Source organism: Pan paniscus, chromosome 12 (genome assembly GCF_029289425.2).
Source record: "Pan paniscus chromosome 12, NHGRI_mPanPan1-v2.0_pri, whole genome shotgun sequence".
Taxonomy (NCBI): Eukaryota; Metazoa; Chordata; class Mammalia; order Primates; family Hominidae; genus Pan; species Pan paniscus.
The window spans coordinates 126250430-126269156 of record NC_073261.2 but is presented as its reverse complement, the minus strand read 5'-3'; the positions used below and the strand labels follow the sequence as shown (position 1 = coordinate 126269156).

The following is an 18727-nucleotide window of genomic DNA, read 5'->3' as shown; positions in this document are numbered from 1 at the left end:
GGATATTTGAACATGAAATCCTTAAAACATAAAAAATGGGGAAGAAAAGGTCAAGTAATGAGCTGTAATTAGAAAACAGGATTAAATAAGAGCACTTCAAAAGTTACACCCTGTTCTCTTCATTCAGTAATTGCTTTTAATCTCAAAGTCAACATTTCTTACTCTTCTATTCCTTTATGTTTGGAAATAAAATCCTATAGTTTTTCTTTAATGTTTATCTCTATAAATACAGATCCTCAAACAAATCCTAGGACTCTTGACTATTCTGTCCTTATGGCTACACCCAGACGATACCATCTGCCGACAAGGGCTCATATGAATGGAGAAACTCATTGCTTTGCCGAATTCAGCTTTTTAAATTGGATCCAATTAGATTTGTTTAAAATACATCTACATCTAAAATTCTGAGACTGCTTAGAAGTCTTAAGGTTTCTCCTAGTTAAGCATTTTCATGATTACAAAATCACTTGGGAAATAATGGATACAACCTTATTTGGAATATTTCCCAGCAAATCAGGGACTATCTTAGGAAATTATGTCACCAATATATAGTAGCCTTTACTTTAAAAAAATGCTAATTATCCCTTAGAGAAATTCTTAGGCTTCAAGTTTTCATTTGTTTATGGCTTTCATATTCTATGACCTTTTGCCAGTGTCATGATCTCTCAGTAAATCAGAAGTCACGAATTCCCAACAGTGAACCTGTTAAAGAGGTAGAGAGTCACTTTGAAGACTATTCATTATAACAAACACTTCATTTATTACTTGTGTTTATTTACACTATTTACATATTGCACAATAGCTGGAATACTATTTTACATTTATTATACAAACGACCAACAGAATTAGCCACAGATTTACACTCCACTGTCTCTAAAACATGACCGAAATTTTAATTTTTCATGCCGTTCCAAATAATACTCTGAGAATTTAACAGTGAAAGTAATACAGAATATCAAATTATGTTATATGAAAATATACTTTAAGATTCTGCTTACGTTTCTAAAGAAATATTTTTTGCGATTTCACCTAATGAAGACAATGAAATATTCTGTGTTTTATAGCACTACACGTCAAATGTGGAGCATTCCTTTTGTGTTTTTTTTTAAATAAGTGACAGATAACACTGTCAAGTACACTGATTTATCGAATATATATCTGCAAACTGTCAACAACATACAAAACTCAAAGGACTTATGGAAGAGTCTGTCTGCAAAAATAAATCTCTTGTCCATGAGGGGATGTGTATAAAGATAGTTCTGTTTCCCTGTTGGTTTCCAAGGCACTTCTCATGGCTCCTGGTGTGCTGCTCCTGTGCGGTCTGCTCACTGCTGAAAACAAATACATTGCGTGTGATACGACTATCCACACTTCTTACTGTCCATTCCAGAAGACCTGTCACTTCAGTTAGGGGACACAACATGTTTATAAACATAGGCAGTCTCAGAGTGCATCTGTATTTCTCTGTGATCCAAAAAGTGTAGTCTATTGTATTTTTAAAAATACCTTCTTTCTGCAGTTGTTACATGGCTGCAATGCTAAAGCAATGAAAATCATCACAGATACATGTGGATGCTTTATTACAGCTTGAAGAGTGCTTAGTCTTACATGTGCTATCAGAGTCCTCAGTAGTCTAGGCCACAGGGATTAACCTGGCAGTTCTGCAACCTCAGTGTTCACAGGGTTGGTAAAGCTAATAATCAAGATTAGACATTTGTTTCTAGCATTCTTTGTTGGAATATCTAAACCATTGGTATTCTATTTATTTTTAAAAGAATGATAAACTTCAAGGTTACTAAGATTAGGCTGCATTTGGGAGAGTACACTAGGTACTCACTACTCAAAACTCCATTTCTTTGACAATATTCCAGAGCTCAGGCTTCTGATTAACTGACCTGTAAGTCCGGACAATGAAGTGTATCTGTGACTGTTAGGGAGGGTCGGTGGGGACATTGTTCTCTTTGGCCTGACGAGGTCTATTAATGAGCTTCAGAACGCTGCAAATGGATTTGCTCTGAGGTGAGGAGGGCAGAGCCCTTCCTGCTAAAGGCCTGCTTTTCTCAGGCTCTGGGCCTTTCTTTACAAAGACAAGGTCATGGTTTACGGTCTTGCCCTGCCGTCCTTGTGTGTCAGGACAGAAGTGCGTGTGGCAGGTTAACCAGCAGAACCGGGACTGCAGGGCCTTCCTGATGCCACACCGTCACACGAGTGTGGGCACCCTGGGACGCCTGCCCTGCCCTCTGGTGTCTCACTGAGGTCTACAAAGCACAGAGAAAGCCTGGACTGTATCTACACTGTGGTGACCAGCCACAGTAAGAGTTTGCTGTTGCTGTTTAACGATTTGTTAACACCAGTAACAATTTGCTGTTGCTGTTTAAAACTTTTGGAATTTGAAGAAATTATCTTTAAAAAATAGGAGTTATGAAATTATAGTTAACAGGGTATCAATATTTTAAACTTTACCTATCTCTTGGCCAAAATGAACCCAGTTACAGCTGTGACACCTGTGGCTGTCAATCAGGTGGCCTTTTGGGGACAGAAGCTTGCGAGCCTGGGCCTTGTCTTGTTACCTTTACCTGCATCTCATCGTCAGTCAGGCTCTGATGTGGTTGTCCGGTGATGGGGAGAGTGATGTGAAGGGTGCTGGGGACTATCAAGGGGATTCTGCCACAGCTTTTCTGCAGGGCATCACTGTGGCGTTTGCAAAGCAGGACGTGCGCACGCAGAGACCCATACAGGAGCCTGAGTCCCACTGACATGACCACGTCCTTCAGTGTAACTGCACCTGCCTCCAGCAGCCAGCGGAGGGGAGGCAGGGGTCGGCTAATGGGCATGTGGACAGAGTAGCTCTTCCAGTGGCTGAGACAGTGGGGAATTTGCTCTCCTCACTTGTAAGTAAGTGGAAAATTTCCAAGGATGTCCCTGGCCCATCTCTGGGAACACTGTGTTTAATTATAAAGAAATACCTACAAAAAAAAAAATTCTCATCTCCCCTGGCATATCACCTTGGGTGACAGGAATGTACATCTGTTCACTGATTTAAACAGAAGAAAGTCCGTGCGACACATAGGCAGTGGATGAGCTGCTCGAGAGAATTGGAAAGAGCAGGGATGTGGGGAGACATTACTACACAGCACTTCCCAGCTTTGACTGGCATTGACACCTTCACTATCTCCAAAGAAAAAGTGCAGTGAAACTGCAAAATGCAGTCTCAACCCGCCATTACCCACTGGCCTCCCTCCCCCAGTGCCATTCCTCTCATTAGCAGCAGTTTCTTCTATTGGGAAAGATGGAGTGGAGGATGCACGGGCAGGACCCGCCATGCCTCCTGCCGGTGTTGGGGTCATGCACCCAACCCTTCTGCTGCTACCTAAATATTCATAAGCACTGCCTCTGCATAGAGAGCACATCTATATAGGAAAGAGCACTACCCTACCCTCATCCATTTTACATGAGAGAAACTAGAGTAACCACTATAAAAATACTCCCTTTTCATGAATGTGCTCTGGACAGCTATCAATGGGCAGGAAGCCTGTCTTTCTTGTGCTGGTGTAGCCAGCATCTGGCAGTGCCCACATATACAAGACACATAGTAAGTATAAAATTGGTGAAATTACAGTTGCATCCTGCTGTCTAAAGTGACTGGATTCTGTGGCATTTGTGTCAGGAAAATAAAACCTTACCCTTCAAAACATCCGCTGATGGTTGGTGTTATATGTTGCATATCAGCCCTCAAGGGGCCAAGGTGCAAAGTTTAGTTCATAAACGTGGTATGCATTTACATTTTTACTATTAGAGGCTGTGAAAAAAAAAACCATTGATAGAAACATTTAAAGAGGATAGCTGTTCTTTATGAGCTTATGACTACAACTCAAACATTTACCAGATGTGATAATCTGAATTTGCATGGACAATGTTGGTCATCTACTCACTTGTGTTAGTGAATGAATGAATGCCTCGAAGTAAACAGGGACAATTTTAGTCTGTTCCTGACTTATGCACTCAGGCACATGCTGAAACTGGCTGACTTGCTGTGTTTCAGAGCAGGACCCACTTAGTGCCCATGTGCCATGCAGTGAGCAGTTAACAACAGCTGCTGGGGCACTGTAGACAAGCCAGTAGGGTGGCTTTCAGCACTGTGAGATGAGTGTTGTGCCATCTCTACTTAGAATATGGCTACCTCAGCCAAAGAATGAGTGTTCCTAAACTCCCATGAATTTTTCATGTCCCAAGCGGGATTCCCATCTTTGGTATGTGCTCCAGTGTGTGTCTGTCCAAGCTTACCTTATCCTCCATGCACACTGGACTGACAGCCAGCCGGGTAAGAAGCCTGGCGCATCTTTTATAGTCTACGGTGAAAATATATCAGACTCTTGTCAGTTACTTAAAAAACAAATAAATCGCATTTTTTTGCAAGTATATCAGCTACTAAAGCCAGTTATTTCTTCAAATATCTGAATTCCCTGGAAGCAATACGGAGTCTAATCTGCAGGCATGCATTCTCAGTTGTTGACTTAATAATTTATGGTGCTTCAAGGGCTTGAGCTTCAATGGCAGAAGTCGGATGATGTAAGTGGGGCAGCGGAGGGAAGAGGGACAGACACGAAGACTGCATGGCTGAGCTGGCTGCCCATTGCTTCTCTCAGAAATAACCATTTCGCTTCCTACGTGACAATCCTTCCGTACCCTTGTGCTACTTTCAGGTCATGTGCAGGCTGAATCCCAACTTGAGTTGACCATGGGACAAGGCCTTCTGCCTGTAAATTCTAAAGAAAGTGGGTCAAAAGTCAGGCAGCAGAGCAGAGGCCTGGAGTGGATGGCGAGCGGAAGCAATGTGCCCGTTTCTAAGCGCTGGCTGATACTCCTTGGTATCGTACACAGTCTCCCATTCCACTATTCTGACCGTGCTGCCTATAGAAATTAAGAAGGTATAATGGGCATGGCCATAAGGGAAAATATGTCCTCAGGGTGAAGATCTATGGAAAGCTGCAATAGTTTGTAAATTATTACAGTTTATTTCTCAATAACAAAATCCTACTTAAAAGTGGAAGAATTTATACCCAACTGAAAATCTGAATTGAATGGGTAGATTGACAATAATAAATGTGTACGATATGTTAGTTAAGGAGCCAGCTCTACTTCCAAAAATATGCCTCCTAAATATGGCATATATTGTTAGGGATTTTTCAAACAGAAAATGTTTTTCAAATGGCCAAACAGTGGCACTGGGTCATCTGACCGCCTAGCTTTCTCTTTCATAAGCAGCACCATGCTTTTTAGAATGTAGTTTTCCTAAACAGATTCCACATCATGGATGCAGTGGAATGTGTGATTTCAATGGCTGATCTAATCAATGAATTGTAAAGACTTCCACTTGGGCCATGTCCAGGGTCCCAGCTGACCACATCCTGCTCAACCCAGGTGTTTTCAGCAATGTCTTGCAAACCTTCATGTGCAGACCAATCATCTGGGGATCTTATTAAAATGCAGATTTTGTTCAACAAGTCTAGATGGGACTTAGTTCTGCATTCCCAACAAGCTCCCCATGGGACCACACTTTGAGAAGGCACTAAAGTTCCTTCAGGTCTGATATTCCAGGATCCCAAGGATTTTCTTTTATACAGCCTGACACAGTGAAAAAGTGGTCCAACTTCAGCTCTGCAGTTCTTTATGGGCTAAGAAGAGGCAGAAAGCAACAAAGTGGCCACCCATCTCAAGGCACAGATCTCTCAGCCTTCTCCCTCTCCACGGCCCAGGGTGAGCTGTGATCAGGAGCTTAGTATCACAAAGCCGAGCTGCTGTGAGCAAAAGGAGGTATCGAATGCAGGCACAGCGTGATGGCTTGGAAAAAGGCCTGCAGAGTCAACCATGAGATCTGTGCTTTAGCTTTGCTGATATCTGACAGCGCAAAAGCAATTCCTCATCCATAAATGAAAAGATGAGACTGAATGACTCAGAGGTCACTTCCAAATTTGGAATCTATGATCCTATTACTGTAAGGAAATAGGTAATATAAAATATATGTACATCAAAACAATACAAACGACAAGATTTTCTGGCCCCAAGAGCCACATTAATGATTCCCAAACAGGTGATTACATTCCAAAAGAAGAAAACAGGAGAGTACTAGTGTGCCAGGTGCACATGGAAGGGTGGGGCCCAGCACCGAGAATATAAAAACTCTTCAGGAAGTGTGTGCTGCTGGCCTTGGCGTGAGGATGGTGTTGCTAAAGGTATGGTCAGAGGGGCCGAGGCTGCGTTCCATGCATCTTTGTGCTGGTGGTGTGAATGCTAAAAGTGCATGTGCCTTAGCCTTGTCCAAAACGTGCTGGTGATGCTACTTCAGTGGGCTAAGGTTCATTGGCATGCACCCGGCACACAGAAGCAGCTCTATAAATGATGGTTATTATTATTTGAAGTAATTTTGCTGCCTAAACAAAGAAAAGCACTTATACTTCGTGTACATTGGCTTTTCATTTGTTTGTTTTTGGAGAGGGAAGGCAGGACAGCAAGTCCGGTCCGCTGCCTGGTCCAGCTGGAGAGCCCTGATGACAGCAGTTAGCAGGATGCCTAGTGTTTCTGCATGACTTTTCTCCTGTGAGCCTTAAATGAAATCAAAGTTGGAGTCCGAATTAAAAAAAATGGGTTAGGGCCCTATCACTGTAGCTAATAAGGCTTCAGTGAAGAGAACAAGGAGCTACTTTTGGAGAAATAAAATGTTTTGTTATGAATAAATAGCCAAAAGCAGGTTAGGAAGACTGAAAAGAAACAGGAGAGAAAGCTACTGCTGAGAGCTATGTTGATTAGGGCAGCTCTGCATTTCTGAAGGAGTGATGGAGCCAGCCAGAGAAACAGTTTTGAAATCACAATGAAATTCCTGGGTGATGAGGTTATAATTACCGATGGGAAGAAAAAGTCTCTGGTAAGAGCAGTGGAGATGATCCAGGTCAATCTTATTCTTGGAGTCAGTTTAGCAACTCATTCTTAACATCTGACTGCCATAGTAGAGTACACACAAACATGGGCATTGGAGGAGAATTAACAGGAGGAGAATCGGAGTTCAGCCCATCCCAAGAGCCTATTATTCCAATGACTGTAAATAATTTCCAGTTTGGCGTTAGCTGATGCGGAAGTTAGTTATCTTCTGCAATGGTCTGGCGATCTTGGCCCCTAACTCCATAGTGAGGAAGGAATAGGCAAATTTGAGCTAAGAAGGCAGGGGCCTGTATGAGGAAATGGAAAGAGGGGAACCGCTGCCTGCACTGCTCTTGCATTTTATAAAAATCCAATGCTGTTACTTACATGCAGGAATGGTGCAGTCTCTGGTGTTGTGATAAAGTCTATGGAAGTGTTTGCTGCACTTTGGACTAAAATAAAGAGGGCCTGGAACACGGAAGAAGAAACAGATCATGAAGACTCACAGGTGAAAAGGAGCTCTGGGAGAGGTGAGGAACGAGGAGAAAACTTACCTGTAAGGTGTTTTAGAAACTTGTCCTTCATCCTCAGATCTCGAGGAACAATTTCTGTTTCAGGGAAAAGAAAGTATTATATTACCTGAAGGACGCATTTTTAAAAAATGTGATCATAAGTGAATGTTGAAGAAAATTGGAGCTCCGTATTAGCCAAGTTGCTTTGCACAAAATAAAAAAGACTGGGGCCCTGGATTGCAACACACGACAGTGAAGAAGACTCAATATCAGGGACATTTACTTTCCTTGAAATAACAGTAACTACTCCTGAAGCTCCAGGATTATGTCTGCTGTTTACCCCATGGGATGCAGACAGAGACCACGAAGTTACAGAGGTAAGAAAACTGTTGTTGTTTTTTTTTCTTTTAAACATTTAACTTCCAGTGAATAAGTCACTTTTAGGCACTTTAGTTTTAAGGACCTTGGGAATCAAATCCCACAACATTTCAAAGTTTTTAGAGAAAACCTGACCCTTCAAACAAAAAAATGGATTATAGAACATTACTTTCTCTAGATACATATTTAGAATAAGGATTAAAAGACCACGTTTCAGTGAGGTGTAAATTAGTGGGAATATGCATGAACCTGGTTTGTAGGGTAAGAATCCCAGGGAAAGACTCTGCCAAGCAAACTTCTACCACCAGGGTTCTCCGCACACAGTGGGTGGGGAGAACCCTGCAAGGGCGTTCTTCTTGAGTTCAGCTTTGTTTTTGCGTATTTACAGCCCTCTCCATCTTCACTCCCCCGTTCAGGGCTCCTGGCTGAGCCCCGACTGTGTGTGAAGTCACGCCCTCTGAAGAGGAGCATTCGCATCCACATCTGACCCCCTAGTGAGTCTTCATTCACTCCTAACTTGACGCAGCCTGGATAAAACTGACCTTATCATGTTTGACCTGATTGTGTCACAAAAGCATTAGACGCTTTCACGCTTTCCTGGGAAATTCCCCGTGGGCCACCACTCTGGGCAGGGCCATGAAGGAGCCTGGATGCTTCCTTCGCAGTTGGGAAAGCTTTGCTGGAAATGCTTCCATTTCCAAAGTGACGGTTGACAGTTTCGTGTGGAAACCACCGACCCGCGCCGCAGCTCACGCGCGCCAGAAGGAGACCAGGCGCTTCTCCGCCAGGCCTCATGCGCGGACCTATTGCTGCTATTTTCTTTTTCTTAAAAAAAAAAAAAAAAAAAAGGGAATCCTGCTGTTCAGTGGTCAAAATTGATGTCTCTTTTTGAAACGTGTTTCTCAAAGACAATTCTATTTCCCAGCAGCCCCGGCCCTCGGGCGCGCTCGGCCCCACTCACCCACTCGCTGCTCCGGCGAAGGCCCCAGCCCCGCCGCCTCCGCGCGGCCCAGGGCGCAGTCCCGCCCGAGGAGCTGCAGGCCCTTGTGCTCCGCCGAGTGGTGCTTCCGCAGCTCCTGGACGAGCTCCACCACCAGCCGCAGCAGCGCCTGTCCGTCCGCCGGCTCCCGGGGCTCCGCGCCCCCCCGGCCGCGCCCCGCCGCCCCCAGCACCAGCAGCAGCCCCAGGAGGAGGGGGCGCCCGGGTCCGCGCATCGTGCGCTCGGGGCCGCGGGGCTGGGAGACTCCGACACGCGCCGGGAGCTGGGCTCGCTGCAAGAGAAGGGGCGCGGGGGGCCGGAGAGAAAGTCAGCGGGGGAGGGGGACGGAGCGCGGGGCGGGGGAGGGGAGGCGGGAGGAGCCGCTGGCGCTGGACCCGGCCTCTCACCTCCGCGGACCCCGAGGAACAAGCCGGCAGGTGAGGGGGCCGCGGTCTCCTCGACGATCACGCCCGAGGTCCCGCCCACGGGGTGCGACCGCCGCTGGTGCGGAAAGGAGCCCCCGGAACCCGCCCGCCCGCCAGCCCGGCCCCTCCTAACTTTCGCCCGAAAGGCCGCGTCCGCCGAGCGCGCTGTGTCTGGCGCGGGCGCAACTTTCTTTCCCCTTTGGAAGCCGCGGGTGCCAGGCAGCTCCCCGGCCGCGGGCGGACCTCGGAGGGGCCGCGCTCCCGCGCCCACCGCTCTCCAAGAAGGCGGCGCCGCGCGCCGGGCCCGGCGGCCGCGTTCAAGTTTCCAGCGTCGCCTTTGTGCGGTGGTCGCCGGCGAGCGCCGAGTCCCCGAAGCCCACGGAGGAGGCCGGGTGCGGACCCTCGCGCTGGCCCCGGCGGCGCCACGTGCTGGAAGCCCCTCCGCCTCCCGGCCATGGCGCCCTCCCGCACCTGCCCGGCGCCACCCGGGAGCCACCTGCGCGTCGTGGCTGGGCCGGTTACCTGGAGCCGCCGGAGTCGCCGCCGTCTGTGCGCACGTCTGTCCCCGCGCCCCGAGGTGCGCCACTACTCCATGCCCGGCGGGCGGAGCGCACGGGACGCGGGGACTCGGCCGCTCCGAGCGCTGGACCCGCGGCCGACCTGGGGTGCGCCGACTCCGACTCCCGCCTCAGACCTCGGGGCGCTTCTTATCCCCGCGCCCGCCGACGTCAGGCGGGTCCCCGAGGGCTCCGAGCGGGGCTTTAATTAGAAGCCGCTGAAGTGTTAGTACCCCCATGCGGATCTTCGTCAGTCCCCCCGCCTCACCTCGCTCTCGCCTCCCCCCGTCTCCCGCCCCCCCAATCCGCCCCCGCCCGGTCCCCCCACCCGCATCTCCACCGCGTCTCCCCCTCGCCCGCGCCCCGTCTCCCGCGCCCCTTCCCTCCCCACCTTGCCCATCTCCCGTCTCCTCCTCTCCTGCCCCACCTTCCCCCACTCCCCGTCTCCTCCTCTTCCCCCTGTTCTCCTCCCCCCGCCCCTCCCCCAGTCTGTTTCCCTCCGTTCCTGTCACTTGTGACAGGATGAGAAGAAACGCCTTTACCAGGAACTCGGTTCTGTTTTTGTCTAAATGTAGATCTTGGGCTATTAAAAAGGGAGCTGCCTGATTGCTTCGACATTTAATAAGTCAATTAGAGTCCATCCGTTTTGGAGGGATCCGCTCTCGGGACCTCGAGGGGTCTGCCCCGCCCGAGCCCAGTCCCCAGGTTCGGGTCCCCAAGCCCTGGTCCCCGAGGCGGGGCGGCCAGGAGGCAGGAGCGGGGCGAGCTGGGCGGGTGAGGACTCTCCACGGCCCCCGAGGTGCGCACAGCTGACCTCCCGAGGAGGGGCAGGACCTGCACCCCCTCCCCAGACCCCCTGCGAGAGGACAAGCGAAGGTCCCTCCCCGGCAAGGACCGCGCCACCTGCGCGCTCCTCTGCGCTGGACCCTCGGCCCGCGGGTCCCTCGCGCCCCGGCAGGGAACGCCCGCAGGAGGGCACTTGCCTCCCGGACTCGTCTTTAAGAAAGTTTGGCTCTTTGGCCGAAGCCCGGCACATCTGTGAAAGTTCAGCAATTTGCCTCTTTTATTTTATTCTTGTAAAATGTATTATCAATCAGTTGCGCACTTTCCCATTCGATTGGTGCTTTCTGGGCAAGAGCTGGACGTCTTCCAAGTCCGCGATCTGTTTGGGAAAGGTGTTCTGAGTGCAATCAGAGAGGCGGAGTGGGCGAGAATTAAAGGCCTGCACCATGATCGGGGCAGTCGCAGGACCGCGGCGGGAAGGTGCTGGCCCAGGCGCACGTGAGCGCGGGCGGTGCGGGCGGAAGGCTCCGCGCCCCAATCCCCCAGCTCCCGGAGGGGCCCCGTCTGCGCCCGTCCCCGCGTCCTTTCTCTCTTCCTGCACGGGGTCTGTCTCCTCAGGAGGAGAAAGTGTCCGGCAGAGCTGGGCGGGGAGGCAGCGTGGAGAGAGAAGATATGAAATGTGCCGGTTCCGGACCCCGCCCCACGCCCTTGGGATGTGCGTTCTCTCCGCTCCCTTGAAAAACAGATGGTTTGATTTCACAGCGAGGCTTTTCTTTTTCTTTTTGCAAGCTACATGACTGAAATGTGAACATTTCTGCTAAAACACACTCAGGAAAAAGTAAAATTTTATGTCAAACAGACCTTAGGCACATAAAAGGAGGCATTTTTCGTTTCTCTCTTTCCCCTTCCCATGTCCAAGAAGACACTTGAGTTCCTCTGGCAAGAGCGACGCCTGGCGATGGAACCGGCCCTCCGCGGCCCTGCTCCCGGTCCTGCTTGCCGGGCCCACCTCGCAGCTGGTGGACACCGCAGTTCCCAGAAAAATAGAACCATGAGAAGATTTTACTGTTGTAAAATAGCTTGGTGTAAGACAGTTTTTCAAAAAAATCTTTGTATGGTAAAAGGAAGAAAACGCATTTCACGTATTATTTTAAATTTACATAGACTCTATTAGAATAGTATTTTATAAAATCAAAAGGTAAATTTCTTCTATAAAATGCCAGTAGGATCTAATTCCCCCAACACACACACAAATTCTACCTACTGAGGAAGCCTTGCTAGTAAGTAATATTATCTCTTTTATTTTGCAGTTTTTAATGGGACAAATGGATTCCTTGAATGAGCCCTTTCTACCATCCAAGTGTGGGCCAAGACTTCCGCCCAGCTTAGTAGAGGTTTGGTGGATAATCAACAGCAACACAGCTGATGCTTGGTTGGTCTTTGGATTAATGAGATCTTACAATTAAGAGTCAGACAATTTATGTGTTCATTTATTTTTACAAAGTTCTGTGCTAAAATTATCTAGGTGCTGCTCATTTTATATTATAGAAACAATTTTTACAGACTAACAAACTTAGAGTGTACCACAGATTTGTTAATCTTTATTGAATTTTTAAGTTAATGGTATTGTCAAGACGAACCCCTTGGAGTTCTCCAGTCATCGGAAATAGGTGTGCAGTCATCCCTTGGTATAGCGTGGGACTGGTTCCAGCAGACACCGAAATCCAGGCACATTCACGTCTCACAGTGGGGCCTGTGGAACACGCAAATACGGAAAGTTGCCCTCCCTCTGTGTGCGTTTCGCATCCTCCAGCTGCTGTGTTTTCGACCCACGTTTGAAAAAAAATCTGTAAGTGGACCCCTTCAAACCCGTGCTTTTCAAGCAGGAAGCCAAAAAGAAAAGAGATAAAATTAGCAACAAACTATATTCTAGATTTGATTTAGTTTGGTTATCTTTTTGAGAAAACTGTGTTGGATCATAGGAAGAAAACCGAGCAGAGGAAAAAAACCTGTATTTAATCTACCCTAACAGTACTATATATAGGTCCTGAGATGGGTGAGTTGTTTTTTTCAATTCATAAACAGGTTAAAGTTCTGATGTTTTGACTGCAATCATATTTTTTCTTCATCCAGAGGGTACATAATTAATTTTAGATGAATATTAGCTGCCTTCGAAGACTTCTAAAATATCTGTGTTAACCACATGCTTTAAAATGAATTGTTATATTTTTCAATCATTATGACAATCATTTAACAATCTAACGAAGTTTGTATTGTAGAAAAAAATCACCTTTCATAAAGGATAACATAATGTACTATAAACAAATATTGCTTACTGTTTAATATTTACCAATTCTGTTTTTTTAAGCTATCAAAATGCTATTAGTGTGCTAGGCACGTACTAGACAGTGTTTAAAGCATTTAGGAAGACAAGCTTTCTAACAGGATTAATTTTCCTAGTATAAATGTAATAAATATAGACTCTTACAAGTGATAATGTATGCATGATATCTGCAGCTTATTCTAGATCAATGAAGTACAGCATTCTATGTAACACTTCTCCCCTTCTAGGGAGGAAGATGATGATTCCAAAAACGTGGTCATCCACCCCTTCCCATTCTTCAACACCGCTTTTGCATCTGCAGATGTACACGGCTATGCATGTTCAGGAGAGAAATTAGGTGAAAGTTTTATTTAAAGGGTTGGGATAAGATAGCATGGCTGATTTACTTTTTAAAAAAATTTATTGTTCCAAGGCCAAGATAAAGAGGACTTTTCATGGGGAAAGGCTTAAAGGAAGTATGGACTTTACGTTGTTCCTTCAAACTGGATTTTAGTTATAAATTCTGAAACCACTGTGATGCTTACTTGCCGTTTGGAGGCATCAATCTGACATTTTTGATGGAAGTAGTAAGAATAAATTTGAAAGAACACACCAATCATCAGCATATCAGAAAAATAATAATATTATCCATGACAATATTTCAACAAAATATAGTCATAGATGCTGAGTAACAACACCAGTATATCTGCATTCCATCTGTTTTCTGCAGGAAATCAAATATCCTCATCAGAAGTGACACACACAATGATCTAGGTTCATCACAGAGACATCCAAAGTGTCATAAAGGCACCACCTACCAACGTGGGTTGTTGTTTGTTTCTAGGATAAGCTAAGCACGGTGATGGGGATGCCTCCTGGATAGAGGGAACTGCATATGCAAACTCCCGAGGAGGAGGCCCCAGAACCTCTTGGATCTGCTGGGAAGACTGGGCTGTAGGAAGAGGGTGGGAGGAACAGATGGAGAGTCACCTCACCTGAACTCCACTTTCTTTCAAGAATGCAGCATAGCGGACTGCAAAGGATGTGGGCTTCAAAGCCACAGAAATGGGCTCAGGTTCTGATTCCTGCTCACATCTGTGTGAACCTGGGCAAGACAACTTTGAGCCCAGTTTCTTCATGTCGGAAATGACAGGAGTACGTACAACCTCAGAGGTTTTATAAACATTAAATACGATAAAGTATGTTAACTTTTTAGTATAGTTTAAATTTCTTTTAACTGACCAATTATTGCTATTACTGCCTTTCAGAGTGTCTGCTGTCATAATGGCCTCTTTTTTCCTGTATTTTATCCCTTACAATATGGCATGAAAGAGAGCATTATCTAATCCTAGAGAATGTCTGGGGCATCAGAATTTGGTGACTTGTTCACAGCTGCATAGAAAATCTATAGTTAGAAGTGGACTGAAATATCCTGAATTAGTAAGTTTCCATGTGACCAGCACTCAGAACAGTGGGCGAGGGCTCAGTCCAGTGGAGTAGGATTCAGACCTGTGGGTGAGGGCCCCTGCTGCTGCCCCAGGCCCAGTGCCTGTGCTGTTAGGATGGTATATAAGTGTGGTTGGCTAGGATATACTAGGGCTACGAATTCATAAGAACAGTCTATATTTTGCTCACCTGACCCTTCCTTAAAACCATGGGGACATTTCAAGACTGCTGTCTCTGATATTTTTGCCACTATTATAATGCAGTCCATTAGGCAAAGAGTGCTTGAGACACTGTCTTAGTCCATGTGTGCTCCTAGAACAATATATCATACACAGGTAGCTTATAAATAACAGGAGCATATTCCTCACAGTTCTGGAGGCTGGCAGTCCAATATCAAGGCAGGCTGGGTGTTTGGTGAAGCTCCCCTTCCTCATAGATGGTGCTTTCTCTCTTGAGTCCTCACAGGGGCCCACCTTCCTCACAGATGGCGCTTTCTCACTGAGTCCTCACGTGGGGCCCGCCTTCCTCACAGATGGCACTTTCTTACTGAGTCCTCACGTGGGGCCCCCCTTCCTCAGATGGCGCTTTCTCACTGAGTCCTCACACGAAGCCCCCCTTCCTCATAGATGGCGCTTTCTCACTGAATCCTCACGAGGCCCCCCTTCCTCATAGATGGCGCTTTCTTACTGAGTCCTCACACGAGGCCCGCCTTCCTCATAGATGGCGCTTTCCCACTGAGTCCTCACACGAGGGCCCCCTTCCTCATAGATGGCACTTTCTCACTGAGTCATCACTCGAGGCCCCCCTTCCTCATAGATGGCGCTTTCTTACTGAGTCCTCACGTGGGGCCCCCCTTCCTCATAGATGGCGCTTTCCCACTGAGTACTCACACGAGGCCCGCCTTCCTCATAGATGGCGCTTTCTCACTGAGTCCTCACACGAAGCCCCCCTTCCTCACAGATGGCGCTTTCTCACTGAATCCTCACGAGGCCCCCCTTCCTCATAGATGGCGCTTTCTTACTGAGTCCTCACACGAGGCCCGCCTTCCTCATAGATGGCGCTTTCCCACTGAGTCCTCACACGAGGGCCCCCTTCCTCATAGATGGCGCTTTCTCACTGAGTCCTCACACGAGGCCCGCCTTCCTCATAGATGGCGCTTTCCCACTGAGTCCTCACACGAGGGCCCCCTTCCTCATAGATGGCACTTCCTCACTGAGTCATCACTCGAGGCCCCCCTTCCTCATAGATGGCGCTTTCCCACTGAGTCCTCACACAAGGCCCCCCTTCCTCACAGATGGCGCTTTCTCACTGAGTCCTCACATGGGGCCCGCCTTCCTCATAGATGGCGCTTTCTCACTGAGTCATCACACGAGGGCCCCCTTCCTCATAGATGGCGCTTTCTCACTGAGTCCTCACACGAAGCCCCCCTTCCTCATAGATGGCGCTTTCTCACTGAATCCTCACGAGGCCCCCCTTCCTCATAGATGGCGCTTTCTCACTGAGTCCTCACACGAGGGCCCCCTTCCTCATAGATGGCGCTTTCTCACTGAGTCCTCACACGAAGCCCCCCTTCCTCATAGATGGCGCTTTCTCACTGAATCCTCACGAGGCCCCCCTTCCTCATAGATGGCGCTTTCTTACTGAGTCATCACACGAGGCCCGCCTTCCTCATAGATGGCGCTTTCCCACTGAGTCCTCACACAAGGCCCCCCTTCCTCATAGATGGCGCTTTCTCACTGAATCCTCACGAGGCCCCCCTTCTTCATAGATGGCGCTTTCTCTCTGAATCCTCACGAGGCCCCCCTTCTTCATAGATGGCACTTTCTCACTGAGTCCTCACGTGGTGGAAGGTGCAAGGGGACTCTCTGGGGTCCCTTTTCTAAGGACACTAATCACATTCATGAGGCTCCATCCTCAGGACCCCATCACCTCCCAAAGGCCCCACCTCCTGACACCATCACTCTTGGGATCAGATTTCGGCACAAGCACTTTGGAGAGACACAGACGCTGAGACCACAGCAGATAGGCAGCACCAGTGTAAGGCAGGCCAGTTGCTGGTCCCGGGAGAAACTGGAGGCAGGGGTGCCCAACCTTTTGGCTTCCTTGGGCCACACTGGAAGAAGAAAAATTGTCTTGGGCCACATGTAAAATACACTAACACTAACAATAGCTGATAAGCTAAAAAATAAATCACCAAAGAAATATCATGTTTTAAGAAAGTTTGCAAATTCCTGTTGGGCACATTCAAAGCTGTCCTGGGCTGCATGTGTCCCATGGGCCATGGGTTGGACATGCTTGGAAATGGACGTCAAACAGAAACAGTCTGCACCTCCAGGAAGGAAGGGAGAATTTGTGCTGAGAACCTTTGATTTACTCACACATCCCATAGCCATTGCTTGAGTCCTCGGGTGCTCAGGGACAGAGGGGAGAAATTCTGTCCACAAGAAACCTGCATTGTTTGGTGTAGTGTGTCCCGTGTGTCGTGTGCTCCTGGAGACTGGATGGAGTGTAGGGTGTGGGGCCACTCCCTTGAGGCTGGTTTATGGATGAAGGGGGCAGGGAATGCACATGTAAAGAAGCCAAGGTGCCAGGTCACAGTGCGCTTGGAATGTGTGAGGGTCCCTTCTGGAACAGAGTGTAGGAGAGAGAAGAGGACAAGAGGCTGTTCTCAATGCCACTGTCAGTACTCTGAACTTCATACTGCAGGCAGTGGTAAATGATTGACAAGCCTTGAGCAGGGACCAACATCATCAGATCTGTGTTTTATGGAGGTAGCTATGGATGATGGACCAAAAGGGTTTGGGGCCGTGGGCAGACAGACCAGTCCTGCCTCCTTCCGCCCACCCTCCCCCGTGGGCAGACAGGCGAGCAGGGGGCTTTCTGACCCTCCCTCCTTCCGTCAGATGCTGTCACTAAGTAGAGAGATGCGAAGTGTCCCCCGTGTCCAGCACTGCACCAGGTGTTGCAGGTGTGACAGTCCCTCCTGCATGGTTCGCTTGCTGCAGAAGGTAAACACCAGCAAACAGATAACTATATGAAATAGTAGGAAGTTATAAAAAGAGCATGGAAGAAAGAGGGAAGAAGGAAGAGAGACAAATGCTGAGACAGAGATGAGATGGTGAGGGCAAAGGGGACCTACGTCTGATAAGGTGGTTGTAGAATCATCTCTGAGGACAAGGTATCAAGGTATTTGAACTGAAACCTCAGCATGGACGCAGCCACATTTATAGTGATGCAGGCGAAAAAAGGAGGAGGCTCAGAACTGGGGCATGGAGATGAGGATGGAGAGTAGAGAAAGTCTTGGCTTCCTAAGAAAATCATCTTTTTTAGAAATCACCTGTTTCATCCTGACATTGGCATTCCCAGTATGAACATTTCTGTAAGAGCATTTAAAAGTCCCATTGAAAACATAGCCTTGAGCTTGGGACCATGTGTAGGCTCCAAAATTTAATTCTTTCCTCCATTCAGCAAAAACTGACCATGTGCCGGCCACATCCTGAGCATAGTTCTAGGAGCAGGCACACATACTGCGGTGAGCAAAGTAAGTTCCTATTACTTGGCTTATTGAACATGTAACTTTAGCCTACGTGGACAAAGAAATAGACAATTTCTAAAAACAGATACAATACAAAATGAAGCTTTAAATATGAGCACAACACCCTATTCTGCTTTGACTGGGAGCTGAGAATGACTTTTTTTATTGCTACACATGTGAACGGGAGGGCATCTCAGAGGTGATGCAGTGCTGACAACCAGGTGTGATACCCTCACATGTACAAGCACTGTGCATTTCAGAGGTGACCTTGTGCTGACAACCAGGAGTGCTGCCCTCACCATGGAAAAGCACTGGGCATCTCGAGGTGACCTTGTGTTTACAACCAGAGGTACTCTCCTCACTGTGCACAGTTAGGCACTGAGCGTCTTAGAGGTGACTCTATCCTGATAACCAGGTGTACTCTCCTCACTGTGCACAGGCTAGGGCTGGACACGGCAGGGACCCAGGTGTGTGCAAGGTGCAGCGTTTGTGCCATGGGGAGGACCTGCAGGTCCATCCAGCTCCCTATTCCAGTCCTCAGAAATGCACTAGGGCACAGTGGCAGTGGGGCAAAAAGCTCTTTGTGTGCTGTGATGTGAACCTCAGGGTGACTCCAAACCTTATCGTGCTCCACGTTCTCTTAGGCTGCTGTCAATAAATGTTTGAACAATTTCTCATAGATGTCTTTGAATATGTCTACGTCTGTACCTCCTCTTTTGGCAATGAATTCCGTAAGTTTACTCTTCATTACATAAATTACTTTCTTTAATTTGTCCTCAGTATAAATCAGATGTGTTTAAACATGACCCTGAGGTTTTCTCTTTGTCCTTATGTGCTGGTAGCTGACACCTTCAAAGTGAAGGAGGAGACTTTT

General features: G+C 47.7%; 1 protein-coding gene and 1 long non-coding RNA gene across 6 annotated transcripts; one reads left to right on the top strand and one right to left on the bottom strand.

The window, feature by feature from the left end:
- Positions 1-740: 740 nt before the first annotated feature.
- On the bottom strand, positions 741-9868 carry ALKAL2 (ALK and LTK ligand 2). Of its 5 annotated transcripts, none has more exons than XM_034952484.2 (6): positions 9732-9868; positions 8767-9076; positions 7470-7523; positions 7303-7383; positions 4285-4349; positions 741-1331 (listed from the first exon to the last, which is right to left on the bottom strand). In XM_034952484.2, the coding sequence occupies exons 2-6, from the start codon at positions 9017-9019 to the stop codon at positions 1326-1328; spliced, it is 459 nt and encodes a 152-aa protein (XP_034808375.1). In that variant the 5' UTR covers positions 9020-9076; positions 9732-9868; the 3' UTR covers positions 741-1325. The 5 variants fall into 5 exon arrangements, with proteins under 5 accessions (XP_034808375.1, XP_034808377.1, XP_034808376.1 ...); XM_034952486.2 differs by having other exon boundaries at positions 741-1328; XM_034952485.2 differs by lacking the exon at positions 9732-9868 and adding an exon at positions 9192-9308.
- On the top strand, positions 7309-8773 carry LOC117979039 (uncharacterized). The gene is made up of 3 exons (XR_004669635.3): positions 7309-7445; positions 7533-7804; positions 8194-8773. It is a non-coding gene; the product is annotated as an uncharacterized LOC117979039 (long non-coding RNA).
- Positions 9869-18727: the final 8859 nt, after the last annotated feature.